General features: G+C 45.3%; 2 protein-coding genes across 2 annotated transcripts in view; both read left to right on the top strand.

Moving 5' to 3' along the window:
- Nucleotides 1–13,012, top strand: part of mys (position-specific antigen beta subunit myospheroid) — a 388,332-nt gene that overhangs the window by 271,258 nt on the left and 104,062 nt on the right. The gene's annotated exons all lie outside the window — the stretch shown is intronic.
- Nucleotides 1–13,012, top strand: part of pea (ATP-dependent RNA helicase pea) — a 60,204-nt gene that overhangs the window by 12,895 nt on the left and 34,297 nt on the right. The window contains exons 7-11 of the mRNA XM_065429910.1: nt 2,294–2,392; nt 2,578–2,688; nt 8,328–8,519; nt 11,219–11,303; nt 11,395–11,495. Coding sequence (XP_065285982.1) covers nt 2,294–2,392; nt 2,578–2,688; nt 8,328–8,519; nt 11,219–11,303; nt 11,395–11,495 — 588 coding nt within the window. The remainder of the gene's footprint in view (nt 1–2,293; nt 2,393–2,577; nt 2,689–8,327; nt 8,520–11,218; nt 11,304–11,394; nt 11,496–13,012) is intronic.

The following is a 13,012-nucleotide window of genomic DNA, read 5'->3' as shown; positions in this document are numbered from 1 at the left end:
ATCCGTCTTTGCCTTGTCTCTCATTCTACATGCCTTTTCTAAAGTGAACTTATATAAGGTCACCCAGTTCGCTACTATTCTCATCTTTATTGGTCACTGCCCCCTGGTTTGTTAAACATGAACATGCAGGCGGGGGGATGAAGTACCACAGATTGGCCTCGTAGTACCTGGTCTCCGTGCACAGAATGTTGCATTAGTAAAGAAGTTTGATATAATCAAACTCCTCTTCTGGCCAATCTACTGTGTTATTGATGTTTGAAATTGAAACAGAGGTGGAACATTGTAGTTTTCTTTCAAGTGTAAATTTTCACAGTAGAGAGAGCACTTGTGCCACGTGGAGGTGGTGCAATTGTTCCCTCTTCTTTGTTGATACAGAAGTTTTGAGGGAGAGAAGAAAGAGATGTACAGGAAAATGCTAGAATGAAAAGCATGTAAGCATACCTGATTAAGTCAAGCAGGCCAAGTGTCTATTTGTCCCCACCCTGTTTCAAAGGAATGCCAATAAATCATCAACTCGGGGGTCTAACTGCTTTGTGTTTCGTTATCTCTGTGGTAGCCATTTCACCTTCCATGGCAGATGATGCAATTATTCATTCACTGAGAAATGCCCTCTCATTCTTGTCTTTTTGTGCAGAATTGCTAAGACATTTAGTTCTGCACTGTTCCTTAAGGCAACAGGCAGATCCTTAAGGCAACAGGTCCTGGATCACTTGGTATTAAATAAAATACATCACAAAATGCCACTTCTACATTGAATTTTACTACAAATGAACCAGTGGTTTGACTGAAGGAGTTATTTGTGGTGGGTTTCATTATTGGTCCATGATACAGCACCAAAAAAAGAACAAATGGTGATTAGGAAAAACAGATTTTTTTTTTTTTTGGTCGGAGCTAAGTGTGCTCATCAATTTAACTGTAGGCACCACATGGTGTACTCATGCACTTAATTCCTACATTTCTAGTCAAGTACTTTAGAAGGTTGTGTGCTGTCTACTAGTAGCTGTACCAGGCTTTTCCAGCTAGCTGTTTATGGACATTTCCAACGAAGGCTTCTTAGGTGCATCCATAATCCACACTAAACAGTTGTGGCCCCATCTGAGCACTTGCTTCAGAGCACTATGAGAGTGGAAGCGTGTGCTTTGTGCAGCTGTTGTCACCAGTCTTAAAGACGCACATTCTGACTCCACAGTATGAACAGTGAGAAGGTGTGTACTGCTAAGATTTGGGGAATAAGGCATGTGAAGCCATAGAAACTGCTGAGAGTTGTGGCCTCCCCTGATGAATCACCAACACGTGCCAGTGTGTATCTTTTGTAAACCTGTAGAATTTCAGCATTCCACGGTGACAGTGAGACAAGTAGGACACTGAAGACTTACTTAAGTGAAGGCTTATGACATAATAAGTAAAAGCTATTCACAAAGCAGAGAGGAAATGAAGGGCAGTTGACTCTCAGTGGGCTTTCATGTGAACATTTGTCTGCACACTTTCTTAGGAATTTGCCAGCCATTTCATTCTCTTGCATTACAGCCTCTAATAATGCAATTCTGCCACAACAGAGTTGTTAGAAACCTTAGTTTTACAGGATTCTTCACTCTTCTGCTACATGTTTCATTAGTTTTGTTAGTGGTATCATTATGATGTCATATACTGTCACTTTGTGGGTTTGTCAATGAGAGCAGCTAGTCCATTTATCAGAAGGAATGGAGCCACCAAGAGCTTGTGCATTGCTGAGTCATGACTGTGTCATGTAGTACACGTGGAATTGGCACAAGCCATCTTTGCAGGATTTACAGGATTCTTCACTCTTCTGCTGCATGTTTCATTAGTTTCGTTAGTGGTATAATTACCATGTCATATACTGTCACTTGTGGGTTTGTCAATGAGAGCAGGTAGTCGATTTATCAGAAGGAATGCATGACATATGGAACTGGCACAAGCCACCTTTGTAGTGCAATGGTGAAATCGTGCCTCACTGTCCAAAGCTCTTGAGCACTGTGAAATCGACAGAATGTTAGCTGGACATCTCAAGGTTGGCTTGGAAAATACTGTACATTACTGTACTGTACTGTACTGTACATTACTGTACCTTCTTACCATGGTAAAAACTTTCCAGTGAGATGTCCCTATTGTATGTCTGCAATTAATGAAAATGACTTCCTTGTTCTATCTAATTGTTTACATTGCTTTCAACAGAAACTCTTCATTTTTCAAGACTCCTTATTCATCATATAGTTTCAAAGTTGTTACGAATTACTCAGTACTTGTAGTACAAGTGCTATTTCTTATTTTTCAGATCTACAATGGGAAAGTGACCAACATCATGCAGTTTGGATGCTTTGTTCAGCTAGAAGGGCTGCCTAAGCGATGGGAAGGTCTTGTTCACATATCTCAGGTATGTTATTTATTATTATACCAGTAGTAATCTGTACTAGTGATTGTGCTGATTGGTATAATGTAAGCATCTGTTTTCTACAAGCCTTCTTATGAAGCGTTGAGCTTGTGGGGATGATAGCGCATAGAGCTGGTTACACAATTCTACTAACAATGCATCTCTTATCTGTGTGTGTTCTTGTGCAGCTGAGGAGAGAAGGTCGCATCACCAATGTCGGGGATGTGGTCACCAGAGGGCAGCGGGTCAAAGTCAAGGTGTTGTCTTTTACCGGGCAGAAAACCAGTCTTTCCATGAAGGTAAATATCTGCCCTTTTAATGGTTCGAATTTATAGCTTATGGAATTCATAATAATATTGAACTGGAACCATCTGGTAGAAGAGGTTGCCACCAGTGGCCTTTGCAGTCATGTTGGGTCAATATGATCAACTGTTCTACCATAATGTTGACATTTTTTATTTCTCATTGTTAAACATGCAAGCTTAGTTTTGCATTCAAAGACTTGGTAGTATTGAAATTCTCTATCTTACTTACTTAGGGTGGAAATTCATTCTGCAGTTGCCATAGAAGACATGCCTTAAAGGGGCCCTGAACCAGCCCTATGGCTTGGTAAAAAACACATTTCGTGGATAGCATACACTGCTGTGAACGTAGCCATATTTTGCACTCTTGCTTGATGCATGGGGCTCGCAAGTGGAACCTGAAGTCACCTTTTTGTCAAACACTCTTGTGAGGAGAGAGTGTCAGTGTAAGTGGACTGAGAGCTCCAGGTGAGGCAAGGCACAGTTCTCAGAATCCCTGCGTGCAGTTTACTGTAGTTGCCAGGGGAAGGACCAGAAGGTGCAACTGCAGCGGCCAGAGAGGAAGGAAGATGCAGCTGGCGCGAAGCGTGGTTTGGTATGTGGTGTGCGTGTATGGACGGTGTGGTGGTAGAGTCACAAAGTGCAGTAATAAAGTGAATGTTTGCGACAAACGGGTCGGCCTGTTGTCGTTCGTAACAAGTGGGGGCTTGTCCGGAATCAGCGTAGACATAGAGGCGGTGAACATGCCTGAAGAGTTGCTGCAGCATCTGCTGGGGCAGATCAGCGGCTCCGTCATGCAACATGAGCAAGTTGCGGCAGTAGTTCGAAAAGGACTGATGGCACCTGAGGCAGTGCCGGCAGGTTCTGTGACAGCAGTGGTCGTGGTTCAACTGTCAGGCGACGCAGCTCTGCACTTTGATGGAATTCAGCTCCCTAAATACGGCAGATTTAATGACATCCAGTCCCTCGAGGAGTTTTTGGACTGGCTGGAGACGTTTTGTTTGGTCAATGGTGTCATCACCGACAAAGGCTTACCTACATTGTACCCACTGCTCTGGAGTGCAGCACGAAGCTGTAGGGGCACTTCCTGCCTTGTAGGGCAAACAGTTTGCCAATCTCGCACAGTTGGCTAAGGCTGCTGACGGCCTCATGGGACGTGCTTGAAGGCAGTTGCAGTACAAGCCGCTGCCGCCTCCAACTGAACAAGTTGCGAGGCATCTTGCCTTCCAGTCAGCTGTGGACATGACTGGCCTGCCCGGAATGAAGCCCAGAGTGTTGACAGCTGCAGCTGTCATGCCTTTTCAGTCTCCGGCGGCGTCATCCTACTGATCTTTGCATCCTGCGTCGATGCAGTCATCCTACCATTGAGACCACCTGCACGGACTGACCGCTTGTGTGACCGCCACCTCATGCAGCACTGTCACAGGGATACCAACTACACAACTTTGAGGGATTTACCTGCTGTCGCTGTGGAGGTGTGGGTCACCTAGCTTGCGATTGTCCTATGGGTCAGCATACTAGCCCGCCCGGCTGCTACGAATGCTACGGAATTGGGCATTTCCGATCACAGTGTCCAGGAAACAGGAGGCAGTAGGTCCCATCCCAATGGGCACCTGCATGACTGCACTGCAGGTACTGGTTTCAGCCGGCAGGAAGGAGCCCTTACTGGAGTTGCGGATCAGGCAGACTACATTCTAAGCCCTCCTGGATACAGGCTCAAGCTTGAGCTTACTTGGAATGTCGGGGGCAAAGGTAGCAGAGGAGACAGGTGCCAAGCTCAGGACGCAGGTTCATGCAGTTTGCCTGGCAACAGCTTGGTTCCAGTCTACCAGATCCTTAATGCGCAATATCCAGTGGGCTACAAACAGCCACAACCAGCGCTTCCTGTGTGTGCCAGACCTTTGTGTGCGAGACCTATACATGTAGCACTAGGTGAATGTTGTAGCACGGTGAACTATTGGCACCGACCCGCAACGCATTGTGCCGTTAGCTAAGCATGAAGAGGGTCCAGTCACAGTGCTCACAATAGAGGAAGATGTAGAGTCTTACTTACCACTTGCACACCTTCTTCGAAGAGGTTCTTCCAGCTCCTGACATAGGGAGTAGCATTCCACCTGAAGAGGGCAAGCCCACGCTGAAGCAGCAAAACTACAACCAAGCATGAAGGAACTGCTTGATGACTTAAGCCCTTTGTTCACTACAGTCCCCGGATGTACTACCCTTGCTCAACACCACATAGACACAGGGGATAGTGCACCTGCGAGACGCAAGCTCTCTCCAGTGAATGCTAAGAAGCAGAAAATGATTGAAGGTTGCATACATAACCTTCTAGAGCAGAGTCTTATAAGGAGAAGCAGCAGCCCTTGGACTAGCACCCCAGTGCTGCATACATAACCTTCTAGAGCAGAGTCTTATAAGGAGAAGCAGCAGCCCTTGGACTAGCACCCCAGTGCTCGTCGTGAAGTCGGGAGGCTACCGGCTTGCTAGAGGCTATCGGCTTGCTGTAGATTACCAACTGTTGTATGCACGAACCAAGGTACTTGCGTACCCAGTGCCTTAAACGGATTGGTTGCTAGCACAACTTGTCTGAGCTTAGTGGTTCTCGAACTTCAATCTCTCCCAAGAATTTTTTTCACATTTCTGTTTTCGATGCTGACATTATGAAAATGGCCTTCACCTGTCATCAGGGTGCATTAGAATTCATCAGGATGCCCTTCAGGGTGGCAGGTGGCCCGGCAACTTTCCAAACCTTGATGAACTGTGTGCTACAGGGAATCAATCACTACTTCACTATGGCATTTTTAGATGATGTTCTCGTCTACTCGGAGACGCTTGAGAGTCACATTCAGCTGGTGAGGGAAGTACTGCAATGAATTGAAGGTGCTGGCCTTGCAGTCAACCCGGACGAAAAACAGGTGTGCCATCAGTCCCTTAAGTTCTTGGGCCACACCACTTCCCCTGGGCAGTTCAGACCAGATGAAGACAAGGTGCGTGCAGTGCTAGATTACCCAACACCCAACACAGTTAAGCAGTTGCAAGCCTTCCTGAGGCTTGCTGGCTATTATAGGTACCTCATCTCACGCTTCTCACTGACAGCATGTCCACTCACGGACCTTTTGAAGAAGAATAAGCCATGACAGTGGGCAGAGAGTCAAGAGCAGGCTTTCACTACACTCAAGCAATCCTTAGCTCCGGATGCAGCTGTGGGCCTTCCACATCTAAACCTCCCTTTTGTGGTTGAAACTGATGCTAGCGGTGTCAGCATTACAGCTTTGCTACTGCAGGCTGGCCCTGATGGACTGCAACATGTTTCCTTCATTAGTCGTTTTCTTATAGAGACTGAAAGCCATTATACTGTCCAGGAGTGGGTGTGCCTTGCTGTAGTATGGACAGTGGACAAGTGCAGGGCCTATCTTGAATTTGTCGAGTTTGAGATCCACTGTGACCACTTGTCCTTGTTATGGATGTTAGCACTGACCAAGCTTTGCCCAGGGTCAAGCGTTGGGTCCTACAGCTGTAGGGCTTGAATTGCTGAATTAAGCACAGACAGGGACTGGCAAATATACCCATAGATGCCTTGAGCAGAGCCCCTCTCCAATGTGAAAACCACCCAAGTGACAGTCTGCATGAGACACATTTCCCCATTGCTGCTGCAGAACCTGAAGTGAAAATTACATTTGAGCAAGTAGCAGTAGCCTTGGGGGATGATGCCACGCTCTTAGGTGACACAGCACAGCTCATCCAATAACAGGCTCTTGGCAACTGTCTCTCAAGACTGAAGACTGTGGTTTAAGGGACTAGACTGTCAAGCTTGGACCCTGATCACTGCCTTATTAATGATTTGGCAGAGGCAGCAGAACTGGAGCCAAGCTGGCTGCTGATTCAATGGCAACAATAAGGCACCAAGGCAACGATAAGGTGCCATGGCTACCTGATCACCTCTGACACCTGGCACTGAAGATGGCACACGACCACCCCACAGCAGGCCATGCTGTATTTTTCAAAACCATGAGACGTGTCTCAGCATGTTTCGTCTGGCTGAGCATGAGGGCTGACATATCAAAGTATCAAAGTATGTGCAGTGCTGTACTGTCTGTCAGTGCACAAAAATTCGGCACCAGAAGCCTGAGGGCCTCATGAACAGTCAGTGGGCCACAGCTCGCATGGAAGAGCTCAGTGTCGGACTCTTGATGTTATCGGGCCCTTGATATTATCAGGCCCTTGCCATCTACACCTCAGGACCACAAATACTTGCTGCTGGTTGTACCTGAGATCGCCCTCGCCATGCATACTGCAGAGAGCGTAGTCACTGGATATGCTTAAGCCTTGCTGTGCTGCAGCTATGAGCTCCACACCCCATGGGAACCCATAGGTGACAAGGAAGATAAAGAGCCTTTGTGAGTGGCACACTGTGCCTTTGCTGCAGAACCCCAGCAATGCCTTGAAGAAGCCTTAAAGTATGCTCAGAAACATCAATCAGCTGCTTGGAAAGAGCAGAAATTGAGTTCCAACCGTTATCAGCAGCCAAGAACCATTAAAGACGGTGACCTCGTGCTCTTAGATAGTCACACTTTGAGTGATGCTGCCAAGGGTGTCTCAGCCAAGTTGACCCCATGGCAACATGGACCTTATCGCAGGGTCAAGCGGTTAGGCGAAAATGACTTTGTTTTGTGTGACCCTACTATGAGATATCATCGAACTATCGCCCACGCCGATCAGTTGGTGCTCTACCATGAACCACAGCTCTCTTCACATACTGCTTCACATTTTGAAGGGCGGGCGGGGGAGTTAGGAGGAAAGAGTGGTGCTGAAGAAGCACCGAGCTCCAGGTAACATGAGGAAAGGCATAATTCTCGGAGGCCAGGTGCACGGTTGTTAGGGGAAGGAACAGGTTGTGCAAGTGTGGCGGCGAGAGAGGAAGGAAGATGCAGGTGGCGCGAAGTGTGGTGCAGTGTGCACAGATGGACAGCATTGTGGAAGAGTCATGGAGTGTGGTAATAAAGTGACCCAGTGCAGGTAGCTTTGTATGTGCTGTGCTTTCGACATTAAGTTCACGTTGAAGTGGGAGAGAGTCCGAAGGTCAATTCGCTCGCTGCTGCCGCCACACTTGCTTAATTTGCTATCACAATCCATGCTTCGTCTTTCGGGTGAAACCGCGACTTTTTTGTTTGTTGATTATTTTGGACGTTCGTCACTCACTCTTTGCCATGAAGTTGTTAGACATCGCGACGAATGTTTCAGAAGTGAGGCGTCTCGGATATTATGGACTTCGGATAAAATGGACATTTTTGTCGGATTATCATGTTTTGTATTAACGAGAGTCAACTGTAGCTGTCTCTGCTTTGCAGCCACAAGTTTTCCCAGCAAGGAGGTTCGATATTTGAACTTAATTGCCACACACCATCCTGCGTACTTGCTTTCCTGTGTCTGTGACTTCCATGACATCAGTTCCCCACTAGTGCTAGTAAAATTGATAGCATCATCTTACTGAGATTTTCATGCATGCTCAGAAAAAGTCAAACTGGCATAGCTAAGAAGCGGTATAGCCTATCGGATTGTCGAGTACTCAGGTTGCTGCAAACTTGCCGAGTAATGTTTGGTAGGAAATAGGGATGACTGCCTTTCACTCTATGCAGGACGTAGACCAGGACACTGGGGAGGATCTCAATCCAGTGCGGCGAGCAGGTGACACAGATGGCACCGAGTCGGCCCGCAACCCAGATCGGCCCTGCTCATTGCCACTTCTTACACGCCCTGATGATGACGACGTTGACAACCGCCGGCGTGTTCAAAGGATCTCCTCACCTGAGAAGTGGGAGATTAAACAGGTTGGTACAAAGACTGCTTGATTATGTCCGTTTTGTACTTGCAATTAAAAGGTGCCTCACCAGGCCCCATCAGAAGTTTTGGATATGGGCTAGAACTTGCAAAGCATTGCCCAGGGAGCATTCGGCTGCAAGAATTTTTTGTGAAGGACCGGCATAACATTTTTAGCTTTGAGGTTCTGGACCTCAACATTCCAGAGAAAATACTGGCAAGCCTCAGAAGGCCCTAAATAATTTCTTATAAGAGCTTTCCCAAAAACCAGTATCTGTTTCATTTCCCAGGAGGCGTATGTGTCATGACGTCACGATGGCAGAAGGTGGTCACCAGGGAGCAGGCCATCGTGATGTTTTGGTATTCCCTGCAGCTTGCTTGGTTGTATGCGCCGCTGCTACTTGTTGCACACCCTGTCATGTCGCTTACAGTTGGCTTGTTCGTTTTAGATGCATTAAGCTAAACAGGAGGAAGCATTGCCATTTTTTTGTATATTATTGGAGTAGCACTTTGTGGTGTTGGCAGGTGGCAGCAGAAGCACATTGTATTGCAGTCTAAAACTTGTTGTTGTGCAGCACTTAACGAAAACGTTTCAATCACCCTGAATAGTTGATTGCCCTTGCTTAAAGCCTGCAACATCTGTTTTGCACTGAGAGATGACTTAGTAGCAGGACAAAATTGCAGCTGAGGGGCTGTAGAACTGAGATCGCCCATGATGAAAGGGGTCCTTACATAGCTTGACTGGGGATTTTGGAAGTCATGTTTTTGCCAATAGCACCAACAGAGCAGTGGGATGAAACAGCATCAGTGAGTACAGTCGAACACTCTTATAACAATATTTAATTAAGTGCCTAGAAAATGCCATTGTTGTTACTGATAATTATTATAATTGGGTTGTATGAAAAAAGCAGAGGGGACAAACATCCAGACATACTATTTAGAAAGATGTGCAGTTGAACCCTCTTAGAGCATTACTGGTCTTACCAATACTCAAATGTAACAATGACAGGGTGCGCACAGGGATATGAAACCCTTGAAAAACCTTTGAAATGGAAAAAAGTATGCTTTCAAGGCCTTTGAAAGTCCAGGAATTTTTTTCCCCTTGAAACCCTTGAATTTCTTGAGGAACAGTCTATGTGAATCGTTTTCTATGGCAAATCAGCATGGAACTAGTAAACCTCTCATTTTAGAACGATGGTACAGTAGAATCCACTTAAGCAGTACCAGTTCTTACAATGTGTTGTACTATAATATAACAATAACACCAAACTTCTGTGTGCGTTCTGTGGCAAAATAAAGCGCTTATCACGATGCTCCTCTGCAGTGTGTTATCAACTATAACAGTGATAAATGTGGCCATTGTGTGTGTGCTGAAGGAAAAAAGAACACAAAATTCGGGGAAAGAAAAAAGGAATGCGAAGTGCCTCACCACGCTCACCTTTGTTCCATGCACCATGGGCCTACCCACCTTTGCTTGTACCACGTACGGTATGCCTTGGTCGCCCCTCCCCGGTCTCTCTTCCACAACTCGCCATCGGTGAGATGGGGAAAAGTAGATGGGATATGGAGGGGCGAGAGCGGCAATGCAATATGACAAAGGCGTGCTGTGCGGGGAGGTGCATGTGGTACAAAGGCAAGTGTTACAAAGGGATTCGCCTTTATTTTTCACCTCCCCCGCTCCCCCCTCCCCCCCCCCGCCAGGTTTCATTGTAGTTTTTTAGAAAATACAATAAAATTGACCCAATTGTATCTTCTTTGTTGTAAAAATTCAACATAATTAACCTTTTTTAATGTTATAAGCAATAAGCAGTTGAATATGATTCACCAGTTATAAATTAGATACTTTGAACCATGAGCTTCCACTGTATTTTCACAATACCTGTACCAAATAATTAAATTCTGCGGTTTCATATGCCATTAGCACGATCTGATTACAATGCACGCCGTAGCGGGGGACTCTGAAATAATTTTAACCACCTAAGGTATTTTAATGTGCACTTCATTCTAAGTACACAAGCATTTTTGCATTTCACCCACATCAAAATGTTGCTGTCACAGCTGAGATAGGACCCGTGACCTTGAGCTCAGCATTGCAGTCCCATAGCTGCTAAGCTACCACGGTGGGTGCACCTATCATGTCCTGCATTTATGTATTGTTTCCACTCAAGAAGTCGGTGGTCAGTAAAAGTGATGCTTCGGAGACCTAATCCGTGCTAAAGGCTGACTTAATAAATACTTGTCTTTAGTGTCCCTTTAAAATTTCTTTTATGTATAGTCAAATCTGTTTGTAATAATTTATGGCAAGGTTCTTAAGGGGATAGGGCACACTGAGTCTATCACACCAGAACATGAACACCTTCCTGTTGGCACAGAGGTACTATGTACTTCAAAGAGGTTCCTGCATTGTATCAAAGAAGGGTGGCAACACTTTTTCAATTCAGTGCCAACAATTATAAGTGGCAAATAAAATGTTTGACACTGGTGAAGAACAAAGGAAAAGCATGGAAATTCTAGTGGGATTAGGGAATTGAACATCAATTTTTTAGAAATTACATAATAGTCACCGAAAAGGAAACACGGCTGATCAGCAGTATGCTGTCACTGGACAAAGAAAAGCTTTTTCTCATTTAATTATCCATGTGTAATGCAGATTCTAAGAAAATCCCTGTCCTAAAGCAGCCGCTTAACTTCTTGCCTTTTGCCTTTTCAGATGCTGTCCGCAAATTGTATTGACAAATCTGAGCTCCCCGACTTTGACGAGACGACTGGCTTGTTGCCCAAGGAAGACGATGATGGTATGTCATGGAATGCCACTCCTTACTGTAACTCGGAGCTTCTGTCAATGCATGAACTTTAATGCAATATTTTGATGGTTTGATCGTGCAGAGGAAGACTTGGAGATTGAATTGGTTGAAGAGGAACCACCTTTTCTGAGAGGCCATGGTAGATCGAACCTGCAAGATCTGAGCCCTGTTAGGATTGTAAAGGTCAGTACTGTCTTTCCTTCTTTTGAATAATGTTTTGCTGTCACATGACCCATTGGCTGCCATAGTTGGTGAGGATGGGGACCATATTGCTTAAGCCAGCAATTCGTCAGGCAGGACGTATTGTTGGTGTAAAGAACTATTCACAGATGGCACAACAGCTGTACATTTGCTGGACAAGTTTATAAATGTTGTCGATAGATGGCACTAGGGGGCATCCATTTCACGGTTGTTCGGATATTTAAAATTTGTGGTTGGTAGTATTTGAAAAATGTCTGAGTGCACATTGCACTTTTTCTTTCGGGAGGATTAGCTGCAAGGCATGTTGAATAACAGAAAGTTAAGTAAAAGCTTCCAACTCTGCATCATTGAAGAACTACAACTGTCTTTGCAAACTTGTTGTCCATCACCCAGCGGTCATAGTCTTCAGGTAGGTCTGACTTCAGTTCAGCCTTTCTTAAATCGGTCTTTCTGATCGCCTGTGTTCCAGGACACATTAAAAGCAGTTGTCGAGCATCTGATGTTGTCATGGGAGCCAAGTGCTTGGGGAAGGTTGCTTGGTCGTCTTTTGTTGATACCCAAGCACAGGGCACCGATGGTGTAAGGGCCACCTTAGCCCAAGGCCTCCAATGAGGTACCTTCTGCACCCAGGTACCTTTTAGAAAGAAGCAAGCAGACACACGTGGGGAATCAAAATGAATGTATCCTGTCAGAGACTCGATTTCAGTGCTTGGTAGAGAGTGGGGATTTCCAACGGAAGAGTTACAAATGTCTCAGATGAAGCTTCGCACCTGCACGCACCTATGTGCCTTTAAGCAGTGCTGCGGGTTCGTTTCCCACATCAGATTCTGCAGAACCCTGGCAGGAAAAAAAACCAAAAAAATTGATCACGACAGTGCAAAGTTTACAGTGCAGAAAAGAACAAAAGAGACGGCAGGTGAGAGTGTGAAGATTGTAGTATTGCTCTCCACATGTATGAGTGTTTAAATAGTTCCACTCAGCGATTAAGATTTGACTGACAGTATGGTTCTGAACTGACAAGTGCTGCTTTGTATTGTAAATAAAAACTTATTTATTCATATGTTCTTCAGTTTTTATTCCTGAAGAGCATTATATAATGAACACAACAGTGAAAGATTGCATAGCATACATGCAGGGCAAGAATAATCGAAACAAAGGGCCATGCACCACATATAATATTTTGTAGTCAATAGGTTAATGCACTGTTGTTTACTTGTGTAATTTATTAGGAAACAAATTAAGCAACTTGTGTCTATAGCCTAGAATACTGGCTGTGCAATGTATTTGAGGACACAGCTTTGAATTGCTATAAACATTGGCGCTCTCGTTCCCTCTGTCTAGATATTTATCTTGGTCTTCACCAATTCCTCTGTCACCTGTTGTGGGGTCTCATACGTGCTCTTGGGACAAAGTAACGACAACACAGTAGTGCAAACAATCACAAGGGCATTTATTGCACCTTTCATACACTAATGCCTGCTAGCCGAATTACCTACTAT

Source organism: Dermacentor albipictus, chromosome 1, assembly GCF_038994185.2.
Source record: "Dermacentor albipictus isolate Rhodes 1998 colony chromosome 1, USDA_Dalb.pri_finalv2, whole genome shotgun sequence".
Taxonomy (NCBI): Eukaryota; Metazoa; Arthropoda; class Arachnida; order Ixodida; family Ixodidae; genus Dermacentor; species Dermacentor albipictus.
The sequence above is the reverse complement of the archived record's forward strand: the minus strand, read 5'-3'. Positions and strand labels throughout refer to the sequence as shown.